The following is a 26,559-nucleotide window of genomic DNA, read 5'->3' as shown; positions in this document are numbered from 1 at the left end:
AGTGTGAGCAAGTGACATAGAAATTATTTTCTGGTATAAGAATGGTAATAATAGAAGGCATATGGAGTGGATGAAAAGCATGATAGAAATATACAGAGAAAAGATGTGTTTTCTATTTATAAATGATGACCTCTGTGTTACAGTATTTAAACTTTGAGGGGTCTAGATGGAGGTTTTCTTCCTGATTTCCCCACCCCCTAGTCCTAGGTAAATATTTATGCTTGCAAAATGTAGTAGGCTGGCAGCCATGGAAACGTATGTCTTTCATTTATCTTCAGGAAATCTGGTTACAAACACTCCTTCACTGGAGTTCTTTTAGTCTTTTTCAACAGCTTTTAAAAAAAATCTTTACTAAGGAGCAGCAAGTTGTGCAGATGATGTATGACCGCAATGCTGTTGATGTCGGTGGAAAGACTATTTGCCCATAGCAAGATGGTACTTACACAATCTCATGTTTTACATTTTCTTTGTCTTCTGGAAGCCAAGTTAAATGTTGATTGTTCGAGTTGAGGGAAGCAGAAGTGGATGGTAGGAAGTTAACACATAACACATACTTTTTTGGGAGAGTCTGAGTTTTCAGTCTAAAAGGATATCTTACAAAGAAATCAACAGCAGGCATGACTTGTCTGATAAACCGTTGTATCTACTCTAGGAAATACTTTATTTCAGGAAATCCCTGAACTTTAGAATAACTCATGCCAGTTTTCAGAGCCCTCAACTGATTTTGGCTTTTTCTGTAGTTGCTCTCTTCCAGTTTTTCCTCATCATACATGACAGAGTCTAGATGATTTAAAGAAAAATGCATTTACAAATCAACATTGCGTTTCTCTGACAGTGGCAAACTGATTGCAACTGTAGTGAGAAAGGTTCATAGGTGTAGCTGTTGATAGAAAAGCTCTTCAAGTCAGATATTAAAAAAATAGTATTTGAAGCTAACTATGAGCTGAGAATAATTATTCTCACATGGATACATTAGACCACCTGGGAGAGAAAGGATGGAAAGAGTAAGTATTACTGGTGAAGCAGGGGGAGTATTGCCAGGAAGGCAAAGAGTGATGCTGAAATTGCATGGGGAGGAGTGAGACGAAACTGGTGTCCTTGTTGAATCCCACGGGTTAGAGATTCCAGCTGAAGTGTGCCCCTTCGCGTACGACCAGCTCTAAGGTTGCCCCAGTTCAGAATCAAAGAGCACAGTGTGGGTTGTTTACACAGTCATTTCAATCACCTGCTATTATAAAGGCTTTTAATCAGGTAAAGTTCGTGTGTGTGTGTGTATGCGTGCGCAAAATATGGCAAGTTTCTAGCATTGCTGAAGGGTAAATTTCGTTTAACATAACTGATAGTACTACACTGGTTTTATATGGAGGTAACAGAGAGAAAAATTCCATTCTAAATCTCTTGTGTGTCAAGATGCTCCTCTCTGCCTCCAGCTTCAGCTCCTGTTGGGGTCCCATGAAACTGTTCATGGTGGCGACAGTCCCCACGTGATGCTTCCAGAAAATCCTGACCTTTTTCAAGAGCCGTGTGGCAGTATTGACATAAACAGTACAAATGGACTAAGGTTTCACCTCAGATGCAAATGAAGTTTATTAGCATGTCATTTTAATTACGGTTCGGGCATATTCGACATCACCTTGGAGGGCAAGATCACTGATCTCTTTCGGAGCAGTTTTGACTTCCAGAGCTCCTTGTTAGGCTTTGGGGTCTGTTCCTGAGCCTGGTACTAACGCCAGAATCTCTGAGGTCAGGAGAGTTCCTGAGGTCAAACCCACCGACCATCACAGCGCTTCTCAAATACCCTCCTACTCCTCACAAAAACCGCCCTTTTATTCCACATTGTTGAGCCATTTATTCCTTCACAATAATACTCCTAACTTTTCTGTCCGGAAAAAGAAATATTACAGCTACTTTCCTTAATTTAATCCAGTCACATTAAGCAAATCTTCTCTTTAGAGTTTTTTCATCATTTATTTCTGCATTGCATGTTTGAGTATCGATAATGGAAGCAGAGGCAATACTGCCTACCTTGGGGATAGTTTTTAAGTCACTTCCAGGAGAAGCGATGTGAATATTTGTTGCACAATCTGCAGAATTGGTCGGAACCGTCTGGAACCAGCTGTGTCCGGCTCAGGGCAGCCCTGGCCACGTAAGCCCATAGTGAAAAGCCTCAGAAGCATCATCTTTTATTTACTGCCAAAAATATTAAGTTGTTGTTTGTTCAGTTTGTAACTCTGTGCGTGTGGAGAAAATGTCTTTTGAGTGTGCTCTTCAAAGCAAGGGGAAAAGGCAAGAAAACATCCAGTGGGTTGAAAAAGAAACTTGATAATACCAGCAATGGAAGTTGATGATTTTTATTTATTTTTTTAAATAGTAGCAAAAAGACGATTGCAGGATTATTGGGTAATGCATCACTAAAGGTCTTTAAAATGAAGACTAGATGGCTCTCCCACAGCTGCGCTCTAGTTTACCTAGAAAGTGTGAGCCTGAATCTGGAAAGTTTTGCTTCTGCCTTTTCATATTTTCATGGTCCTAAAGGTTTGTGTTTTGTTGTTTAAAAATACTTTTTCTGTTGTAAATTTGCAGTAGCAATCATAACCTTGTATACTTCCATTGCTAGCAAATTAAACACTAACAGTCATAAACCTGGGAAGGTGAAGTATTTACACCGCCTGTTTCATTTCATGCTGTTCCAGGACCACCGGCTCACTAAAGGGTATTTTCCATGTTGTGGAGGTTGACCCTCAGACGTTTCCTTCTGGATACAATCATAGAGGCTCCTTTTGATTGCTGTGAACAATTCTTCCTTTCAACGTGGGCATAGGCGCAAAGGGTGATATAGAGGACTGTTTCTGTGTTCTTTCATTTATTATTCTTTGAAAGACGGATTTCTGTTTTCTAACTGTGAAGAGTCTTTGCAAAACTCTGAAAACGCTGAAACTTGTAATGCAGAGATTAGGCACAGTTAAAGCAAGAGTAGTTTCCCATTGCATCAAAGTTGACTTGCTATGAAAATACTGTACCACCATACTGCAATACACCACTGCTGCGGAATTAGCTATCATCTCATGTGGGTTATGTGATACTCGGTGTTGTAAATACATCAAGTGCTTGCTATTAGGTTTCTGTCCATAGATAATAGGCTTAAACCGTCACATTTTTTACTAGTTTCATTGGATTGAATCTTATTGAGATACAGCTTAGTGGAAAACAGCATTATTTCAAAAACCTTTCTTTGTAATAATGTTCCCCTAAATTGGCATTGAATTCAGAATTCAGGTCAAAAGCAAAACTTGTAAGGATGTAATATAATTCAGACGCATATGACATATCATGAGTATTTGAAATAGATGGTGATTCCCTGCTTGGAAAATATCCATGCAAATATTTGTGGAAGTATGTATGTGGAAACTATAAAGTAGTGCTTGAAAAAATTGGTGCTAAATTAACTCAGAAGAATGCAGACTTATAGCTCTTCAGCGTAATGGCTTATCTTTGCACTAGGACTGTAGGCTGCAATATATGTGATGTTCAGCTACATTAATGAAAGTGAGTTTCCTCCTGCCTTTTCTCATTCAATTTTCAGTTCAATACTTTTTTTTTTTTCCTTTGGGACAAATCCTGAATGTTTTGTAGGGATAATTTTCTTATCAAGTGCTTTCCCTGTAGGTGGGATTGAGACTGTTCATTGTTACCACGCGGTCCTTGCACGTTCCTTACCCAAAGAGGCAGTCCATGATTCAGTCCCACAGTCCTGGTTTTGGGACATGTGGCTCCAAAGAGTGATGGGTGGGCTGAGCGATGTCCTCCCACGCAGGGCAGAGCCCGCTGACAGCCCAGGAGTTGAGCTGTCCGTCGGGGAAAGACACCCATCAGGCTCCAGACAGACACACAGGTACCAGAGACCTGTGTGGTTTCCACATGCTGGATTTGCGGCTTACTGAAAGACAGTTACTGACACTTTCCGTGGCTCTTTGAGGAAGGCAAGCCAGTAAGGGCTTGCCCATGTAACAATCTTCATTCTCTGTCTCTGCCAACACCAGCTGTAGGCTGTTTGGAGTGGAGCTGCGTTTGTTCCCATGCTGACCCCACAGCCAACCTTGACATCTATTGACATCAGTGCTGAGCTTCCATATACAGATGGAATAATCCTAACAATGTTTCAAGTGACTTCTACATACCGAGTAGTCAGATATTTTAGGAAATTAAAAAATAGCCAGAATGCAAATTGCTTAATAATATTGCCTATAGTATCTCCAGTGGTTCACAGCTTTCACTGGATGCAAAGTCCAACTAGAACTGAGTAGCTGAGCCGAGGTTTGCAAGGCTCGTTATATACTTGGCAACATCTCCGGCACATTCACATTTGGTTTAGCTGGACATCTTGGGTGAGCATTGTTTTGACAACAAATCTGCAATTTAAATTTGTCGTTCTGGGGATGTAGTTAGTGGCAAGATTCCAGCACTGACAGTTTCCCCCCCCATGAGGTTTAATCTAGGTGGAGCGGGTAACAACAGGAGTAAAGGCAGAGCAGCAGGAACTTTATCCCACTGGATATGATCTCAAGTTGCCAAATGAACTGTATTGTATCCATGCCACTGTGTCTTCACTGCTACAGTTACTAATTTAATGTAGTTATATTAAATTAGCATGCTTATACTACATGTGCTATAGTCACACTTTCAATTTCATTACTGACATACCCTTAAATTGAGCTGGTGCACTGTGTTACATAGGCAGGCCTTTCATCTTGTCTACAGCTGTGAATCACCACAATTCTGAAATTTGGTGATTTATTCCCCTTTTTCCCGTGTTATTTGACAGGAAAAAATTAACAGTAGGAATGTTGGGGGACTTGTGTGTCTGCAGGCACTTTTCATAAGCAATTCAGAAAGAGTAAGTTAAAGTTTTAAGTCTCAATAGAACCAAAAATCTTTTTTTGGTTGGAAACTGATTTTGAAATGTCTGACTTCAGAAATAGGAGTTAAACTTTCTTAAATAGGAACCAATCACTTGTCCTCTGTTGCAACTAGACGATAGTAACATTTGAAAACGACGAATTCAGGTAATTTTTCTGACTGTAGACTCAAGCTCAAGTTTTAAATAAATAACCTAATCAGTAAATAACCAAAAGGTCCGGTAGACCTTAATGGGGATAAAGCTGTAATACTTTTACAAAGAATATTTTCAGGTATTGACTCATAATCTTATTTTTTTAAGATAACACTCTAGCAGGACTTTTTAATATATCTGTTTAAGACATTTATAAGAAGCTCATTTCAATTCTGTATTATCTTTTTACACCATTAAAAGCAAGTAGTCCTGAATTCGTGAACTTTTTTAAAATGAGGTAGAGTGCTTCGAGATGTAGTGAGACAAAGATGTTTTGCAAAACTAAATTTTACTGTAAATTAAATAATTTTATATTTCTCTATACTGCTTCAGTATTTTTTCCAGATAGCTGTATTGAGGATGTTTAAATGAATCAGACCCACATTTCTTTTTATTTAAATGTAATGAAAGTCTTGTCTTTAATTCTGTTGTAGTACCTGCAGACCTCTTTATGCAGTAGGCAGGGAAATGCCCACCCAGTCTCAGTAGCCAGACTAAGAGCCACAGATAACTCCTAGTGCTCTCAGTTACCATTACTGCAGAAAGAGACTTCTACTTCTGTACTTCTCATCATTCTTAGTGCTTGTTTGTGTTTATTTTTTTTAGAAGCATCTAAGTTTACATATCAACTAATTAGAGAATCTCATCTTGCAGTTGTGAAACTTTGGGAAAAAAACCATCACCACTCTCTTCAGTCTCTCCTGGCCCTTTCTAGAGCAGAAAAGCTTAGAAGTGTGATTTTTAGAAACTTAAAGATTACAAAATTAAAAGCCAAATAAAAATGTGCAAAATGGAACTTTAAAAGCATCAGAATTTTATTTATTCTTGTGATTTCAGGGTCATGACTTGTGAACATTTAGGGTTACAAGTACAGTAACTAGGTCAAGTAAATGAAGTATAAAATAGCTTCACAGTTATACATTGTCAGGTGAGTAGTCAACCCTTAAATTGTCTGTTCCATCGCCTACCTTTCTTTGACAAAGAAAAAATTTAGTGAATCTTTATCAAGAAGATGTCAACACTGGTATTAATAATTGGAGATACAGTTGGATTCAGTTGTGGAAAATGCGGAAACTAAGAATTTGCTGTGGGTTAAAAAAGGGAGAATAAAGCACAGTGCATCACATCTCCTCTGCCCAGGCAGGCGGCGTTCTCTGGCTTGCTCCCAGGAGGTACAAGACATAGCTGGCATCTAGAAAATCAATATACAGATGTGTTTGAGTGTCAGAAGAGAGGGTTGCTCTGCTCCCCAGGAGATCTTCAGGTGGCCACTTGAGGAATGCGCAGTGTCGAGGGACTTGACTTGTCTGACTCCCTTGCTTGTCTCCCGGGGCAGCCAACTTCTACAGATGTATGTAGAAATTTAGGGAAGACCAGCCTCTTTTTTAATGAAGTGTCACATGACATTCCTTTAAGCAAACTAGAAAAATGTCCACACGAAAATGGAAGTTTACAAACAAACATGCTGGAACACTGTGCTGAGCGATGGTTACCATTAGTTCAGATTGAACAGGAAGGACATCCTGGATATGGGGGCTGCTTTCAGATTGGTTCAAGGACTTCAGTCATTGCTTGGTTGAGGGGGGAAAAAAAAAAAGAAATAAAATGCTTATTAAACTTGAAGACACTACCAAGCTGGCAGGGGTTTCACACGTTGGAGAATGGGAGAATGGCATTAGGATACAAAATGATCTTGACCAAATCGAAAAGCTTGTATTAAATAGGGTTCAGTTCAATAAAGACATATGCAGAGCAAGAAAAAACTAAAGAGGATCAAGTTACACTATTTCTACCTGTAGTCTGGGATAAGGTGTATACCTTTGCTTTTTGTAGCACGTCTTCAAGGAGTCTGAATATCATGGATATAAACACTGAGTCTGTAAGTTCCATCTGTATGCATGAAAGTCTCATAAAGGCAAAATATGACGAGTTCTCAAAAAATACAGAGAGTGTCTGTGAAGCAGGAAATTGTAAGTTGTTTTCCATGTCTGCTGAGTAGCTGGCAAAAGGTACCTTGCTTAAATTAAAGGGAGGAGAACTAGGTTAGATGTCAGGCTCCCTTTCCCCGCAGACCGTTCCTGACGGGAAGGCAAGCAGCGGTGTGGGGTTGCCGAGGGATGTTGTGAAGTCTCTGGCACGGTGTGGTTCCAGAGGCGGGTTTGTCAGGAGTTATCTGAGTGTGTTTGATCCTGCCCTGGGGCAGAGGCAGAGAGAGCAGGTGACCTTCAGAGGCCCGTTTCAAGTTTATGATTCTGAGGCTCTTGGGGACATGGTTTAGTGCTAGATTTAGGTTATGGTTGGACTCGATCTTAAGGGTCTCTTCCTACCAAAATGATTCCATGAGTGAACCTAGCAGTACTGACACCACAAACGCCACTGCTGCTGCTCTTGAATTGTGCTGTTGCCCCATACTCTGAAGACTGATGGCTTCTGTCATATCCATTGCTATAAAGCATTGGGATGACTGTGGAATTGGTGTATTTAGCAAAAACCAATACCCAGCTGGATGCGCGGTGTTCGGTCTATTTCTGCCATGTTGTATTCTCAGGCATCTGTATGAGTGACCAGACTTGGGCTGCTGGTGGAGGTGACCATGGCAATAGCGAGCGGGGCCTCCTGGAGACCCTGTGACAAGAGGTACAGAGGGGCCGTGTAGACGAGGGTCAGCGGTGGAACTGTGCGCTCACTGTCATTGCTGCCTACACAGCTCATGTTGATGAGGATGTTTCTGAACTAACCAACCTAGTTCTTCATAATGCATGTGACATTATTCAGATCTATATTGGGCTTTCACTAATCCATGATTTTTAGGAAGAACACGATAATAATGTGCCACTTTCCATTCTTAAAGTTAATCAATTCCTCATTAGTCCCAGCTCTGAACAATTCAGTGGTATTAAGGAATCTTTTTTCCTGATAGGAACAGCAATTCGTAATGACAGAAAAAAGTTCAGATTTGTGATGCTTTGGGAACAAACTTGCACTGACATTTTAACTGGGGCTGGTGTTGAGGACCTTCCTCGCTGGAAAACCCTGGAGAACTGGGTGGGAAGGTTTTATTTTGGAGTGTCGGAGCTTTTCTCCACAGTCACCTCTGTCGGCTGCGGTGAGAAGGGAGCCGAGCCCGTGGCCGATGAGCCGTGGCTGTCCTCGTGTTCTATGAGAGTTGCCATAGGGACCAGGTTCTACTTATCAGCTCAAACAACTTCATGTATGATTAATGTTAATTGCCCATTTTGCATGGATGACTTTTTTCCTCCTGCTGAATTGGCTCTTGTTGCCTTTGATGTGGCTGGTGATCCAGTGTCCTGCAATGGTTAGACAAGTGATCAGTTTGCCAGCGCTGAGAGGAGACAGAATCAGGTTGCTGCGAGGTCAGAGTTTGCTTCTCTTCTTAAACACTGAGAGGTCAAGTAGAGTTTAACTACCATTGGCATCTTTGAAATGTTGTAATAAATGCCAAAGCAAGGAGATTATTTTAAATCCATGCTACAACAAAAAATCTTAGGGTAATAAAAGGAAATAACTTTAACTCAAATTATCAAGATGTTTATTGGTAAAGGCTTTGAAGAGTACCTTGCACAATCACTAGCATGTATTTTCAGGATATTCGAGGACAGCGTAATTTTAATTTGTGGTTCCTGTTCCAGTTCCTGGAAAGCAATTAAGATTTGTTTGTTTGGTTTTTAACTTCAGAGTACTTGCACTAGTTACTGCCACTATTATCAGAGCAATTTACACAGCATGTCATATAGGACTTCTGTATTTCTCCTTTAAGCCTAATAAAATATGTTGCTATTGAAGAAATCTGTCATATGTATGAGGGCTTCCTAAATCACAAGTCTAGCATATTTTTATACCAAACAGCTCAAGCCTCATGGAATCAATAATTAATTTATTAACTGGATATCTTTTTGAAAAAAAAAAATCAGCAATCCTTGCTAGACTGTCTACTGCCAATTCATAAATAGTTGATGACAAAAATGGGAAGTGTAGAAGTAAAATTCAAATCTTAACGATCAAAGTATCGGTTACCTCATCTATCACAACTTGGAATAAATATATCACAGAATGTGTCATATCTCATTGACACTGCAAGACATAATGCTTTCCCTTGTTATCTAGCTAAGTGCCAAGTCTACAAAGTTTATAGGCTGCTAAGATAATGTGCTGGTGGTAATCCACTTCAGTTGCAGAAATATGAAGTACTGTTGAAATATATTTCTACTTGGTTTATTCTTTGCTCTCCAGAGGACAGGATACTATTTCAGTTCCACTAAAGAAGCCCGGAGAGTGAAAAGCAAAACATCAGGATAAATTATGCTAAATGGTGGACTAGACCCCAGAGGAAATCATGCTTCTGTGGTACAGGATTCCTCCATTTATCTTACAAATGTTACATCTAATGTTAATTTCATAAAGGGAAAGCATTCAAAGATTCGTCTGATCCTTTTAATAATAGTTTTAGTGTTATAGTGTTATTTGTCAAACTCATACCATCATAACTTACTTTCCTAGCTTTGACAGACCATTCATACAGAAAATATTTTGGGCTACTAATACATAACATTTTATTTCACAGAACACAAATAACCTAGTAATTAAACTCCAAAACTTAACAAATAATTGCCAGCAAGCAATTACCATTCAATTAAAGAGTAATTACATGGTTATTTGTGCCCTGTAAAATAAAGCATTACTGAAATCAGTAACGCAATCAATATTTTAGCAGAAACAGGATGCTGCAGTGATGGACCTTTCAACCTGTGCTGATTAAATTGTCATCCAAATAACAGTTTCCTAGTTAAATCACCACATGTTTATTTGTCTTGATTAATATGCAAATTCACTTCTGATTCTAGTAAATCTCCTATATTTAAAAGCACAAAAGTAGAGCACTATCATACATCAACAGAGATGTGGTGTATATTTCCACTGATTAATTACGTTTTACAAAGTGTTGATGAATTTGGGGATTTTTCTAAAAGAGTTGTCTAAAATGAGCATAAAATAGAGTTGTAAAAGATGGAGCTGATCAGGAATTTTAACAAAACCACAAAAATAGTCTTATTCTATGTTTTGATGCAAATTAAAAATCCTTGAGATGTCTAGGGAATATATAGAACTTGGAGAGGAAAAATAATAAAATTAGATCTCAATAGGAGTGGAAAATAAGGGAAAAAAATACATTGATGAATGATTTCTCGACATTTTCCTATGTTAATTTTAACTGTCGAATATACTGCTTAAAATGTAATTTAGTCTCTGACAAATTTAATTCCAAACAAAATACAAAAATGAACAACATTCAGGTCAGTTCATTTTTCTCTTTTCGAATTAGTGATTTTCTGGGGTGGGGTGGAGGGGATGACAGGAATGGCTGTGTAACCACAGGTAAAAAACCAAAACCTCCCATCATCTTCACTTTCAAGTAGTTGATGACCCAAGGGCTATTTGGTGTTGGTTTTGAGAGATACTAATAGAATTTTAATCAGTATAGACTTTAGGCTGGCCCATTTATTTGCATTTATTTAGTAAAAAGTGTAAGTTTACTAATTTTATTCATGAGAAATGGTATTGTACATCTGGTTTAGTCACCACGGTCTTCACTTGTGACCGTAACTCTTTTACTTAAAAGTGTTCTTAAAAGATATCTATAAACTAGCAGTTTCTACCTGAAGTAACATCTCATTCAGAATTGAGTCATTTTCCGTTCACGAAGTCCTGTTAATGGCAAGTATAAAACTTGTAGAGGTTTTAGAATCTCAAAAAAACATATAAAATGGTTTGAAGCTGAACATTCCTGTTTATGCTTCCTTTGTTGTCAATGAGGGAAAGATTGTTCTACCTTCTTGAATATATAGCTTTCTTGAATGAGATAAAAGAAAAGATGAAGAAGAAAATGCAGTAAAAGAGCAAGGTGACAAAAGATTAGGATACATAGTGTTAAGTAAAGTTAATATTTGTGTGCTAACAGTTACATAATAAGAAATGATGTCTTACTCTCCCCAAATGATAATTCTACTTGCCTTATGATTTCTGTATTAGCAATTTTCTCTGAATTGTGAGGGTGAGATGGGCTTTAAATAGTAAATGTGAAATTTGTTGAAATTCTAGGCTGCCTCAGATGAGGGGAGGGGTCCTAGGTACTGGGGGTGTTGGGCTGCGCTGGTGAGATTTCATTGCTCGGTGATGTCAGCCCAGGCCCTGACAGCAGCGTATTCACAACATAAAGTAAATCCCACTCAAGTTTTGAATCTACTAATGTTTTTGTTTCTTTTGTGTATATCTTAAAAAAAAAATAAGATTTAGATCAAACATTTGAGTCCAGTCTCTCTGAAATTTCTGGTTTCATGTTTAAAAAAAAATGCCAGAAAATTTGGAAGTGTTTGGGTTCAGATACGCTACCAAGATGCTTTCTGCAAGTTCTGGTGTCCTCCAAGCACGAGACGTGGTCTCTGGTCCTGTCCAGGAGCTGTGAGGTGTCTGCTGCCCGCTCGGCAGCACATCCGTGCCCTGCGTGGCTCCTGGCCCCGTTTCCTTGGGGCAGAACCAGACGAGCAGCATTCACGGTGTTCACACGTGAACTACAGAACACGGCGTTAAACACCCGAATGGTTCTTTCTGATCTGGTAAACCTATGGGCTGCGACTGTCTACGCAGGGTCAACAGTCACCGACATAAACTGTTGTCCCGGTAAAAACTGCATAACCAGGAGTGAAACTCAATTGTCTCCCCTTCTCTCCCTTCTCCCTCTGAAAACTCAAAGAATAAATAAAATGTCTCTTCATAAAATCTTTTAAAATGCTTTGTTTAATTTTTAAAATGTTTTCCTTAGATTATTATCAACATATGGAGTTTTATGCAAAAGATTTTTTGGTATTTGAGCTTGAGAAGAGAGTTTTGTAGTTTTGTTGACTGAGCGTTTCCGTTACAGAAAGCTGCTAATTTTAGCTGTTTTGTAATTTTTTTCAGAGACAGTAAGTGCCAACTAAGCACTGACACGTGCATGTGTGCACGCACAGACTTCTGTAATTCCAAAGAGCAACGATTCTTTTTTGTTTAAAGCCCCCACGTACCAGCCTAGTACTGTCTGTTAGACAAGGTTCTTGTGCAGTGGATGATTTCAGCAGGTGATGTTAATTGAGAATGCATGTGTGTATCTACCTTCCTGTGAAACTCAAGTACTCTTATTTTAGGTTTACTTTATTACAGCCTAGTGAGTCTGGGCTCTTGTAGTAGGCTTTACTACATAGCCATCACGGTATGATAAACAAAGCATAAACCAAGAAAAATGGAAAAAGTACTGAATTAAATGAAATACAAAATGGATAAAGCCAAAGCTAAAAGGAGGGAGGAATAGTTTTATAGAGATAAAATAATAAACCAAAAAAAAGATTTTGTGCTACTTTGATGTACAGTAAAACAAAATAGCGCTAGCAGACTGTGAAAAATGAACAGGTTAATGGTACCTCTGTGTAGGGTTACTGGAAGTTGTCTTCATTGAAACGCAGAGCTTGTCTTACGTTGATGGAGGGCTTTGCTTCTCTAAGCTGATAGAGTGAGGTTTAACTGAAATTTGTTTGTGAACTTGAAGTCGTTTTGGAAATGCTTTCTATTCCAACCTCATTCATTGTTGCAGCTTAGTTATTTTATACAATGTTTTGCTATATTTTGTCAAAAGCTCTGTTATTCGACAGAGTGAGATGTCTTTTGACCAAAGAGAAGCAGCGATACTTTTCCAAACATGAAGAGGTTTTATTTTTATTAGCTGGCTTGGGGAAGATTTGATTCAAATGTTTTTTTGGTCTGCAAATCTCTGTAATATGATGGCAGCTGTGTAGAATGATTACATGTACGCACACTGATGTAAGGGATAAATGTGGTAGTTGAAAACGATAGTTAAATTTAATAGGTCTGTAAACAGACCTTTAACATTTTGGATTAAAAACTGCAATCATAATTTGTAAGCTGGTCAAGGGATGGTGAGGTTTTTGACAGCTTAGGCTAACGTTCTTGTGTTAACCTACCTGTAATAATTAAAAACACCAGCAAATCTGTAAAGCTGTCAGTTTTGGAAAAAACTCAGTGTTAAATTATTGCTGCATCTTGAGAAGCAGGCAGTTATCTGCCACGGTTCACAAGGCGAGGTTTAAGATTGTGTTGCACTCAAGGTTTCAGCTTCTCATCGTTAGGCAGCACAGCTGTTGGTTTGCTGTGGTGCAGGCGCGTGGCACGGGCAGCAGTTTCTGCTGAGACCCCTCTGCACCAGCCCCCTGCGAGGTCATGGAATTCTGCGTTACAGAAAAGTGGTAGAGATTTTAAAAAAAAATCTTAGCTTTCTAGTAATTTATGGGACTTTGAGCTGGTTATTTTGTTAATTATAAGTGCTGTTTGGCAGTTTGTTGTTAGTTCATTTGAAACCTGTACAATTCCTGTATGTTTGATCACCTTATTTTTCTTTTTTCCTGAGCAAGAATTTTGAATATATTTTTGTGTATCATTGATGGTACATATATTTTATACAAATCAATACCGTGTGTAATAAGCAAATATTTCAAAAAGAAAATGTGTTTTCATTTATCCTCTTATTTTATCAGCTCACGACCAGGAAGACCCCCCAAGCGTTCACTAGGAGTTGCGATCCAAGAAAATGCACGTCTTCTGCCCCATGGAGTTCCAGGCCTCTTATCACCAGGACTTATCTCTCCGACAGGTAATAAAATCCATCAGATGATCAGCCTCATCTCTTCATACTGCACAGCAGTTAAAATAAACTAATATTGATCTAACTGCCTTGTCCTTCAGGGCTTTTTCAGGCTTTACCAGAGGTTACATTATTGGATTTTTTGAGTGTTCATGAAAAGTCTGTTTTGTTGCTGCAGTGACTGAAATCTAATGGATTTGTAATTTAGTTCTTTATTAATTGTAATTTCCTTACAGGAAATTCCATTAAATGTGTTATTTTAGTAAAAGAAAAAAAAAAAACTGAGAAAATGAACTATTGTCTCAGAGAGCCCTGTAGCATGCATTTTGTCCTTCCGAATGCATGTGTATTTTAGTTCTCGTGGGATGTGAACAGCGTGGCTAATGCGTATTGTATTGTAACATCATTAATGTATGCTGGGAAGACAGAGAAATGCTTGTACGAATTATAGAAGAAACACTTGAAAAGCAGATAAGTCCACATTGCCACAGTGGATTGTACTTTAATAATCTGCATTTAATATCATAATATGAAAAAACTAGCGTGAAGATATGTGAAATTATAAACAAGCCCTAAACATAATTTAGTGCATAGTATTTTATTTCACATCATTAATTTATTAATAGAGTTTAAATTAAATCTTGTGCTATCCTGATGAGTTTTTTAATTTTTTATTAATTGCTGTGTGCTAAAGGTAAGTTTATTTTGGTAATAAAGCTATATTAACAGACTATATTAATAAAAGTAGTTGTTTAAATATTCAACAAGCTTAGCAGTTTTAGCAGTACTGTCAAAGTCCAGTCTAAATATATTGAATCTCCATAATAACCAAACTTAGTGAAGTGTTTAGCAGAATATAAAGCCATAGAACATCTTGCAGGAAAAGCAGAATTAAAAGAAAATGGTTGATAGGAGTCTAGTGACTTCTGTCCTGCTGTTGCCGATTTCTCTGCTTGCAGAACCTGTTGCACCATGGTCAAGTGCCTCAGCGGGCCTCACGACCAAAGCCGAGATCTTTAATTTCTCCTACAACTCCAGATGTCACAAGGACTTCACAGTGAATCAATAACCTGTATCACTGTGGAAGCAGGAATGAACATCCCTAAGCAATGGTCCCAGTAACCTTAACTGGAGTAGTTAATAAAGTTTGAAAGGATTTTGCTAGAGCCACGCACCACAGCTGAGCTACTGCAACTTCATGTGCTGTTCGTGTTTGTGGCAGGGACCACGAGCTGCGTTTTTACTCTTACAAGCGGTTTATAAATGAGGGGGTTTTAGTAGCTCCGTTGTGTTCTCTGCTCAGAGATTCCATGGATTTGGTGTTGTTTATGTTCTTACCAATAGACAGGAGAGCACAAGAGCCACCTTGCATTGATAATTTCTTGTCAGAAGTCCAGAATATTCCATATTGCTTTTTCACCCCGTGTGTGTTTGCAAATAGGACATCAAATTATGCAGACTACCACATTGCTTTAAATTGGGAAATATTTTAGGATGCAAGTGTCTGAGTATACACAGTAAAACAGTATCATAGACACAGTCTGTGCCTCTCAGATATTTAGAGCATCATAGGGTTTGAGTAAAAATTTGTTAAGTTGAATTTCTAGACTATTGTAAGTTGTGTGGAATCTGAAGCAATGACTGGGATACAGCCCACTTGATTTAATACGCGGTGCATTGCATGAGCAGATTGGCCCCGGGGGGGCTGTCTGTCAGCCGGGGCTGGGGGTGGCCACCTCCGTGACCCTGGGGCCGCCTGTGAAAACCTCTGCGTGACCAAGTGCCAAAAGTCACAGACAATGTGCCTCACGCAGCTGAAAGGGAGTTTTGCGAGCAGCTTGTAGGTGGGAGAAAATGCACATTTCCGAAGCACCCCAGTGTCATTGAGGACCCTGGACAAGACGGGTCCCCGGAGATGAGGCAGCGGTGCTGCTGGCCCACATGGGGCAGCTCCATGCTGGTGGCTTCACTGCAGTCCTGTCCCTCAGGAATCAGAGCTCCTGAAGTTTTTGGGTTGTTTTATCTTTTTCATAAAGAATGAACAGTGTAAAAGTTGGGGGAATTGCTGACTAAGGAAAGGTGCCAAAAGAGCCAATTGTAAATTCAGTGAGGATTTGAGCTGTTGTAAACTTAATGGAGCACCTGGGATATGAAGCCCCCATTAGCTTTATTTGTCCCTATTTACACTTAATTACTGATGGCTCTGGTTGCCTTTGACACTTTTGCAGTCGGATTCTTTCCTTTTGGCTGAACTAAGAACAAAATGCATTTTAACATTTCTCACAGAATAGAGGTTTTTCTTCCAGGCTTCTGAGTGGTGGATAATAGACTGGAAGAAGCGTTGCAAGTATATTAACCTGTTGTCTACTGGCTGAGTTTTAATTTGGTTATTTATGATCTCGCTTGCATATAATTGGTACTGCTTCTTACAGTTTTGGCCCACAGAACTTGTTTGTAGAACAGAATCTGTTTGCTGCCCCTGCCTGCTCCCTGCCCTGTTGATTGATGGAGGCTTTCTGCGTGGAGCGCTCTCTGCTCCCACGCGGTGCTTCAGGCACTGTGACGGAGCAGGACCAGGCTGGGGCAGCAACTGAGGACAGTCCGTAGCATGGTAGGGCTGGATCCGTCCCTTCCAGTAGAGCAGGTGCTGATATGGAAGCAAGAACGACTCTTTACATCTTGGTGACTTCTTTGGTTACTTGCTTCCTCTGACTGCAGTGTACTTGCCCAGAACATTTATTTGAGATGTTATCTTGTCCACTCCTTGATAATCCCTGTGTCTGATCTTGCCCATTCTTCCTACAGCACAGATGTGCAGATGGTTATGTTAATCTGCCTATATTGTTCTAAAAAAACCCCATCAAAAACCACTTCTTATGTGGCTACCTCATTTTCTAATGTATCCAACGTAGCATCTGAATTGCTTTCTTCTTCAGATAAGTTCATGTCAGTAACAAAGTACACATCGGCAAATGCAGCATGATTCATCCACCCATTGCTTTTTTTCATTTTGACCTTCTCTTTTGCCCATGCTTGCTCTGGGTTAGATGGATAGGTCTCAAGAAGTTGCTGTTCTGGCTGCAAAGCTCACAGATCTGTCTGTAGAGGGTATTACAGAGCGATGATTAGTAACTTCCTGCAGTCTTGAGTGAGCCATCTGTGTTTCCACTCCTTGAAATGTGCTGTTATTTTCATCACCCATTTGGTTTGTGTCAGCTCGGTTTACATGGTCATTTTCACATAATAAACAGGTAGTTAAATTAGGCATACTGCATTTCCCAGCGTAGAGGGTAATTTTTATACCTCTTGGCAAAGTGGACTACTACTACTCTTATGTATAAGTAATTTGTGAAGGAGCTATAAGTGAAGCCTTGACCTTTTTAAATATTTGTAGGTACCTTCCACCTTTGGGGAATGGGAACATTTGAGTTACGATGAGACTAGAGCAGCAGGGTGGTTAAAACTGCTGTGATTGAGAAAGGTGAGGTGGTGTGTCAGGGCTGCGTAAACAGCACAATAACTGTGCCCAAAATGCATCCTTCAAGAGCTGATATTTAAGTGCTGTCCATTTTATGTTAACTTAGGAGAAAGTGTTTTTCTTCTTGTGTTCATGTAGGAAATGTGGAAATCAGCGTGGTGCCCTTGCCTGCTGTGAGGGCAAAGGAAAAATCCCGTATGTCACAGAGGGATGGTCATCAAAGGCTCAGTTCTTCAAACAATGCAGTGTGATGAAGTGACATGAACAAAAAAAGGCTTTATCTTCTGTTAATGTACAAGTCTTTGTCATCAGTGTATCTTAACAAGACAGCTGGGAATTATTTATGGAATAGATTCTCAAGGAAGCTTTAGGGTCTGAAGCAGCAGTGTGCTGTGTGGAGGGAAGCTGAAATCCATTATACGATTTAAGCCATTAGTTCAGAAAACTGTTGATATGGAATGAAGCTGAAAGAGTAGTTGGATCTTTTGATAGTTATCCAAGCCAACTTAAGTCCTCCTGCCCTTCCTTTAGTTCGTCCCCAAAAAAAGTTAGAAAACCGCTATATGAAGTCTTCCTTGCGATGTCTGAGGCTGTCCCTGGTGTTAATGCCTCCTGATCAAACCCTCTGCCAGCATCTAGTGTCAGGTCTCTGCTGGTTTCCTACGCTGGTCTGCCCAGGTAACAGAAGCAAACCACTTGCATTTCCAAATCTGTAAGATAAACTGCTATTTTCATTGTCAGCTACACTAGTTTCACCTCCCTTGAAGTGACTCATTTTATTTCATAAACAGTTAAAATAGACGCCGTCTCGTTAGCTGTTTGTCTAGAGGTTTTAAGAACGTAATAATTAAAATATTGACCTGTTTGTACGGATACAAATACTTTTTCAGTGTAGTTTTGTCTTATTAATAGTTAAAGAGAAGCTGTTGTGAACTGAATAGTTTCATGTAATTAATATTTTAGCGAAATTAATATTTTAATAGCTAAACCAAGTCACATCATTGTGGTACTCAAATAAATAGAGTACTTCACAGGAGTATGATAACTTCACGTGTTACTTCAAGTCAGCAGTGATATCAGCGGTCACTTAGTCTTTCTACAGAAAAAACAGGATAAACAGTATTTGTGGCAGTCTTCAGGCACTTAAATTTGCTGTATCCATGTTAGAGGAATGAATGAGAGTAGCAGCTTTCAAGATGTTTGGCATCCCGTTGCTGTTTATCAAGGTGGGCACAGCCAGCACAGCCCTGCTGACGTGCAGAGCTGCCGGTGGGAGCTCCCTGCTGCCGTCGGCCGCTTGGATCATCTCCTCATGTCCATCCGAGACCGGTGCTGCTCCAGCGCCCACCAGTCTCTCCTGGCTGAGGAGCTGTGAGATGCGCTCGGGCTCAGAAGAGCGGAGCGGCGGGAGCAGCAGGGACGTTCCCTTGCGGAGGGGTGCAGTGGGGCTGGAGGCAGCGGATCTGCTCCACGTCTAGCGTTGGCTCAGAGGCTGGGGTTGCCCAAACTGGGCTCCGAAGGTTTGCCTCTCTGATGTAAAGCCTGCTGCCAAGAAAGAGCTGTTATTTGAGGAATAAGCATTCACTCAGGGTCACTTTACAGAACATCTATTGACCGATTTCACCTCTCGGGGTGTTTGATGTGGGGCTGGCAGCTGCTGGCAGGAGTCCTGGAGCCTCCAAGTGCAGGAACGGCCGATTGTAGCATTGAGGGAACCCTGTCCTTTCTCAGCACACTGAACTGAACATTTTTGTATGTTTACATCCTGTTTCTGTGGCTCATTTCACTGTTTACAATTGTCCTTTTTTTTTTCAGTTGTCATAGATGTCATTTTAAAGTTCCACTTGGAATGAGAAACATATGCATGACTTTGTCATTGTTGGTATTACCTGGCTTGGTAGAAATTATTATTTTTAATCAAAGGCAAACATACTGATTAAGGATGCCACTACACTCCTCTGCCTATGGGGAACATTAACATTTTATAAATTGTTCTTGGTGACAATTCAGTAGTGAGTTACTTTGATATATATGGCTAATAAATTAATATGATTAAGTTAATGAGTAGTACGAGTGTTGCCAAACTCCACTCGTTCGGCTTTTAATGCTGCTCTACATTTGCAGCTCTAGCTTCCCCCTGTGGTGAGAGGATCAGTGCTACCTACGCACTGTCATTGTGATAAATGGCATATCCCACAGTGCCCTGCACTCCATCTGGTGTGTCCCCAAAATGAGAAATGTTTTATACAAATCACACACTCAGAAGCTCAAAGGAGTGTGGAAAGATCTATTTTTTCAAACAATAATAAAAATGCATACGTCTCTTTAGCAACTCTTCATTTTTACTGTCATAATGAATGCATATAGCTTTGGGAAATGAAAGCTCGCGTGAGTAACATAGGAAAGTTATCCACTACACAGTAAAGCTGACAAATAAGTTACATGCTCACTCTTTTATTTTATCGTGAAATGTTCTTAGATAAAAAATGATGTTAGGACATCTATTTAACTGGATTTTAAAATTAAAGACCATGTGTGCTGCATGATTGAGTACCACCCTGTCTCATGCCAGCAAATTTTCATGCTGAAGGGAGCATGAATTGGAGTGAATGAGGAATGCAGGATCATATTATTACTCTTTAAAATACGACCCTTCAGTAGAGTTCTGATAATCTAAAAACTAGATTTGGTGACCATGAGTCACTTGGTTCCTCTCTTTCCTTTTCTCTTGTAATATTATCTTTCTCTAGGGATCCATTTTTAGTGTCTGCTTTAGCTGGGTGGGACGTTACATTTTTGACAAATGAACGGTTAAACCTGTTGAGAATTTACTGAATGGTTAACCTTGTTGTAAATTTAATTTTCACATAGCCTCAGCTACTAATTATTGTCCGAGAAGTGTGAAACTCAGTACTATACTTTCATTTTTAAGCATTTACACAAAAATTTTAGAAATTTGATCCTGCTGAGTTCCTACATCTTTTGAGATTGCAAAGTTCAACCACTGTGGTCACACTGAGAGAGTTAAGATTATATTGTCTTGACACTCAGCGCAGGTCCGCACTGAATTTGTCTTGATTTGCAGACGGAAGGGGAACCATTTGAAAAAGCTGGCTGAAGTATCACAGAGTTAGCAAAATCAGAAAGTTTTCATCTGTCTTTTTTATAATCTGTGACGTTCTCTCCTCCCAGCTTTTCTTTTGGCTTGGTCCCTGAAAGCACTGAGGTCTCTGATGTTCGTAATACCTGTCTGCTTCTCTCTGTCACACCTTTAACTGACTTTGAAACTGATTTAGCTCTTTTAAGTCATCATCAAGAAGTGTCTTGAAGTCAAAAAATAGTATGAGGAGATAGGAGAGATTTATCTTCAGGACTCTCCGTTTTCTGGAGGTCTGTTTTGCCAATAACAACACTAGTGTAATTGAATAGTTTTTGTTAGGTTTTATTTTCCTTTACGATAACATAAGTGGAACAAGTAGTTACAGTCTGAAATGTTTTCCATTCAGTACCTTCAACCAGTATCACAGCAAGTGACTTCATATTGTACAGTCTTGCATTTTAATATAAGAAGTAGTTTTTTTGGATTCATTGAAATGATATTGTCATTGAAGAATTTTTACAGTCAGGCTAATGGAGAATGGCTTGTTGCTTTAGCTGGTTACAGGGCTCATCAAATGCACTGTAGGGTGATAATCCTCTGGCACGCAAATCAGGCATCTTCAGATTCTGGGCTGTTACCTTGGCTGACATAAGGTCTATTCATGATTTTCCATTTTGAAAGAAGTGTATTTTATGCTAACAACAGAAATTGGAATATTATGGCATACAACATCAGAGGTAAGAGGCATAGATCCACACGGATAGCCTTACTCTGCTTTGGGTTTATCCAGCAGGATTTCAGAAGACCTGTTAAGCTCAAGATATCGACACACACTTAAATTTTTATTCCTATGAGAGGTAACTGTCTATAACTATTTAAATACATGTAATTGTAACTAGCTGGATAACACATTTGGTTGCAGAAAAATGTTGATCCATCATCTACTTGCAATGCTAAAAGTCTACTACATTTACAGGAATAATATTCTCTTAAAAAAGAAGGCCAATGGCATCCTGGGGTGTATAAGAAGGGGGGTGGTTAGTAGGTCCAGAGAGGTTCTCCTTCCCCTCTACTCTGCCCTGGTGAGACCTCATCTGGAATATTGTGTCCAGTTCTGGGCCCCTCAGTTCCAGAAGGACAGGGAACTGCTGGAGAGAGTCCAGTGCAGGGCCACAAAGATGATGAAGGGAGTGGAGCATCTCCCTTATGAGGAAAGGCTGAGGGAGCTGGGGCTCTTTAGCTTGGAGAAGAGGAGACTGAGGGGTGACCTCATCAATGTTTATAAATATATAAAGGGTGGGTGTCACGAGGATGGAGCCAGGCTCTTCTCGGTGACAACCAACAGTAAGACAAGGGGTAATAGGTTCAAGCTGGAACACAAGAGGTTCCACTTAAATGTGAGAAGAAACTTCTTCTCAGTGAGGGTGACGGAACACTGGAACAGGCTGCCCAGGAGGTTGTGGAGTCTCCTTCTCTGGAGACATTCAAAACCCGCCTGGACGCCTTCCTGTGTAACCTCACCTAGGTGTTCCTGCTCTGGCAGGGGGATTGGACTAGATGATCTTTCGAGGTCCCTTCCAATCCCTAACATTCTGTGATTCTGTGATTCTGTGATTCTGTGAAAATGCAGCATTCAAATCTATATTAGATTCGAGTAATGTGGTTTCTTGAAAGAAAGCTTCATAAGGCTGAATTTTGGCAAAATCTTGCTATAACAACTCTGCTGCAAATTTTCAGAAAAAAGTAGGGAATAAATCTCGTTGGATTAAAATAAAAAGTAAGCATGTACTGTACTTAAATCCAAGTATTTCCATAGTTACGATTCTGGTCAGGTTATTAAGTACTTTTAATGTAATTGAACAGCTGTTGTGCTTCAGTCCTTGTCATACAGACCTCTGGAGTCCTAACCAAGTGAAATACTTCAGTATGTTTCTGAGACTAGGCAAACAAATAATCCCATTGATTTGGGTTGGATTACTTGTTTGCTTAAATGTAAATGTTTTGCTACTTCCTGTAGTGTTTTGGAGAACGTGTTCTGTAAGGATTCTTCAGCAAAACTGTGAATTCAGGAAGTGTCTGTATCAAACCCATACTCCCTTCTGATTGTCCTAGTGGTTGTCACCCTTCTGCTGTCCTGGGTGGACTAGGGTTTGTGAAAAGAAGCAACAGGTTTTTTGAAAAAAAAAGTTTGAAAAAATTTGAACGAAATGGGTGCTGAGTGGGAAGTCACCTGAAAGATGATGGTTACTTGTTCTTTTCTGGGCACATTGAGCAGCTCACAGTGATGGGAACGGCTTGCACTTGGAGTCCAAGGTGATAGATGGAAATCTGTCTTATCTGAGGATGATTTGCAAAATACTGGTTCTAGTTCTCCCATCTCATGGCAATATTTCTCCTGGGGTTGAGGCCGTGATAACAAATTGGTTTTGCAGTGGGGAGAGCTTCCTATGCTGAAAGCAAGAGGGTAAATATTTTCAAACTAGGCAAAGAATGTGAGTCTGTCTATGTGACATAGTGAAAAACTGCACTGGTGATCTGGGAGAGACTTTGGCGTATTTTTTACGTGTATGCAGAAAATGGAGAGAAGCGGGTTTAGCAACGAGGGCTGCCTGCCCGTCCTTCCTGCAGAAGCTGCGTGTGCAGCTGAGCTCCCGAGGAGCAGACCTTTGCTACACAGAAAGTGCAGCGGCTGTAGTTGGTGTTTCCTCCTGCTCAAGAAGAACGTACTCTTCTTTCAGCCCTTCCCAAGTAATAAAACATGATGCCAAGTGCTGGCAACAAATTAGGATTCATGATGAAGAGGAAACATCTCTTAGCATTTTGAGGAGGCACACACTTTTATTTTGAAGCTCGCATAACTAAAACAGATTTCATTGTCTGATCGTTCTCATTAAGTGACCGGGACCGTAACAGGATTTCACTGGAAATGTGTTTGTGTTATATAAACTATTTTGTCACAGTCAACCTTAATTGGTGTAAAGAAAAGCACGCTGACTTAATGAGTATAGTAATATATACCATCCTTTTGCAGAGAGGCATGCTGATGGCAACTGGCATTGCTGCTACCCTCTTGTACCTATTTTAAAGATAAATGTAGGACCAGAGTTCAGGAGGATTCAGTCTAGAAACTGAATTCTTTCTGAAAATCCTTTGCAAAGAAAAATAATTCCTAGAGCTACCAACATCCTGTGACTTGAGTATGAAAAGCTTTACTTCAGAAAGAGAAGCATTTCATATAATACGTGCCTGAATGTAAATGACAGACATTTTATTAGGAAAGGAAAGCCTTTATTAAAATATGATGATCTACATTGTTTTTATGTAATCTAATGAATTACAGTGAAAGCCTGAGAAATGAGCTGGAAAAGGTACTCTCCCATGAAAGTGAGCTATGATAACCTTTTTGTAATTCTTTAACATGTTGAAAGAGTATTTCTACACAGACTTATTAAATTAAGCAAGGTCACCTTTTCATTTTATTAGCAGATTTAGTTTGCCAGATCATGGACTTCAGTACTGAAAAATGTGGATGAGTCATGCAGTAACATATGTCAAGTAGAAAATTGGTTATAAAATGTTAAATCGTGTTGATACACATTATATCTTTGTTTTTACCATAGCACAATTGTAAAAAATAAAATGCTTAATTACTGTTTTTCACATTTGCATATTGATTGGACATGCTTTAATAGTAATGATATTTCTAAGTGGATTATCTCTCCTGACTGGGGCAATCTTAATCTAATATTTGCATAAAGGGAAGAAAATATTATTTTCCATAGTAATATAAAATTCTGTTCTTTTGACATGCAGTATACAATCATTACTTTGAAAGGTTACCTATAAATATAATAATAACCAGTGAAACTGGTCATATGCTTAAAGATGAGCACATATATTGCACTTATCATTCTGGCCTCAGTTCAACAAAACAGCAATAAAACTAACATCACATCATTCGAGTTGTTCATATCCATTCCCAAACCTCTGCATGTGTATTACAGTCTTTTTCTATGATATATATGAGGAAGAAAATTATATGTAACGAGTGTTAGAGATATGTAACACAAAATCTTGCTCTAATTGTTTCTAAAGAATTTCATAGTAATTTCTAGTTAAGACAGAAAATGTCATTTATATTTCCAGTCTCTTGGAATTACATTTTTTCTATATTTGCATCTGTCACCTCTTTTGACTAAGTAAAAGTAATGCCTAAGCTCTTTGCTGGTGTGTGTAACAGAACTGAGAGAACACCCGCTCCTAAACTCTGTGTAAATAAAGGAGTTAATAGATGATTTTCATATCGCGTACATGGTTTCAAATGGAAACACGCTAACGTACAGCTGGAGCTGAATGTCCGTGTCGTTGGCAGCTGCATAGCTCCGCGCACACACGCAGAGATCGCTGCTCTTGCCGGGCAGGACACACAGGCGGGTGCAGCCTGTGCAGCGCACTCGGCCCTAGCAGCCGCAGAGCAGGTGACTTGGTTACCCTGAAATCAGGCAGAAAATGTCCTCTTCTGGCCACTCGAGTGCATCAGTCAAATTATCGAGTGGCAAAACTAATTCTATGCCTTGGGCCATCAGAGCTGCCACTTCCTATAAGTCAAGCCTTCACTTAGTGTGAAATTGTTTTTTATTTTATTCTCTTTCATTTATTATGCTTATTTCAGCTAATCCACTTACTGAATGTGAATTACCCAGTTACTAAAGCTGTCTCAGATGTGCAGCCTTCTCATGCTTTAGTGGTGAAATAGGAGGAATGCTCTCCTTTTAAGGCACTCCCGACTCCGTTATAACCTATACAGTTACAGTAATATTTCAGTTTTTCAGATGAGAACTTGAATAAGCAGAAGAGTTTGAATATGATTTAAAATTAACTAAAAGTGTGTGTGGTTGAGCTATCTTTTAAAAGCAGATATAATTCAGATGGGTCACATTTTTAAGAGCTAGAAACATATCTGCAGCGAGTTGTAGGCCATTAAGTACCAGTTAATTTGAAAGAGTTTGACAGAACAATATTCCCTTGGAAAGCATTGAATATTGTTTTCAGCGTGAAAATATTGCTTTAAATTCTGGCAGAAACAAAGCTGAGATCTGCTTAAAGCACTCATACAGGTGATACACCCTAGGCAATACTTGGGTATGTAATTCTGTCCACATGGCAATCCCTCATTTAACTGTGCCCTCTGGTACACAGCATTAACATTTTCCAATAAAAGAGGAGCAAAACATATGGAGTCTTTTATTTCAAGCAAAGAAAAATCAAAAAGAATAATGAGAATAAAGAGTAAAATGCCTGTGGTGATGGGCAAGGGACGTTACAGGGGAGTTGCTACAGGGGAGTTGCTACAGCAGAGTGCATGAGAATAGAAAAACAAAAGTAGCCAGCAGGCACCTCCCATAGGCACCTAACCATAGGTTTCCTGTATGTAGAAGTACAAAAATATGCATGTGTATCACATGCTAAAACAAAGAGGCATGATTCAGGAGCAGCCAGGTATATTGTTTTAACTGACATTCACACAACCCTTTGAGCTGACAGATGTCTTGGGCAGTTGAGGGGACTTGAAGGGTGGAAGGAAGTAAAGCGGAGCCTCAAAAAGCAAAGTTGAAAGGATCATACTGTGATTAAGATGGATGCATTGCTGACAGTGTCAGAGCAACAGCTGCTAAATCTAGGAGGCACTTGAAAGACTCTCTCTATTTTGTTATATATGGAAGTCAATAGGTTATTTGGGCTAAGAACACCCTATTATTCAAATTCAGCTGACCCAGAAAGCCTTGCCGTCTTTCAATGGCAATTCAGAGGGCTTTGCCATTTAGACAGTGGTTTTGGTATTTCCCAGGACAAAATTGTTCTGTGTAGTCTTGTATGACATATGGATATATTGATCTCAGGTTTCTCTCCTGAAATATATTAGATTAGTCTGTGGGCGTCAGAAGGCTATTTTGTGTTTGCACCTGGGTTAGATTGCTGAAAACTTGTCACCAGAATCTCTTTTTCAAACATACTAAGCATCAAGGAAATGTATCATAAATGGTTTTGGCCTTCCTGTTTTGGAGCTGCTTCATTAAAATTTTTAATTACAGATAATATTTTTTTCATAGTAGCTTATCAGTCCTACGTAGTAGCTAACCATGAGTCCTAATCCTGTTGAGAAT

At 39.4% G+C, this 26,559-nt stretch overlaps 1 protein-coding gene across 3 annotated transcripts in view; it reads left to right on the top strand.

The window, feature by feature from the left end:
- DACH2 (dachshund family transcription factor 2) overlaps positions 1-26,559 on the top strand; it is a 259,072-nt gene that overhangs the window by 115,119 nt on the left and 117,394 nt on the right. For all 3 annotated transcript variants that reach the window (XM_065643287.1, XM_065643288.1, XM_065643286.1), the window contains exon 2: positions 13,711-13,826. In XM_065643287.1, coding sequence (XP_065499359.1) covers positions 13,711-13,826 — 116 coding nt within the window. The remainder of the gene's footprint in view (positions 1-13,710; positions 13,827-26,559) is intronic.

This window comes from Caloenas nicobarica, chromosome 12, assembly GCF_036013445.1.
Source record: "Caloenas nicobarica isolate bCalNic1 chromosome 12, bCalNic1.hap1, whole genome shotgun sequence".
NCBI classification, from domain to species: domain Eukaryota; kingdom Metazoa; phylum Chordata; class Aves; order Columbiformes; family Columbidae; genus Caloenas; species Caloenas nicobarica.
The sequence above is the reverse complement of the archived record's forward strand: the minus strand, read 5'-3'. Positions and strand labels throughout refer to the sequence as shown.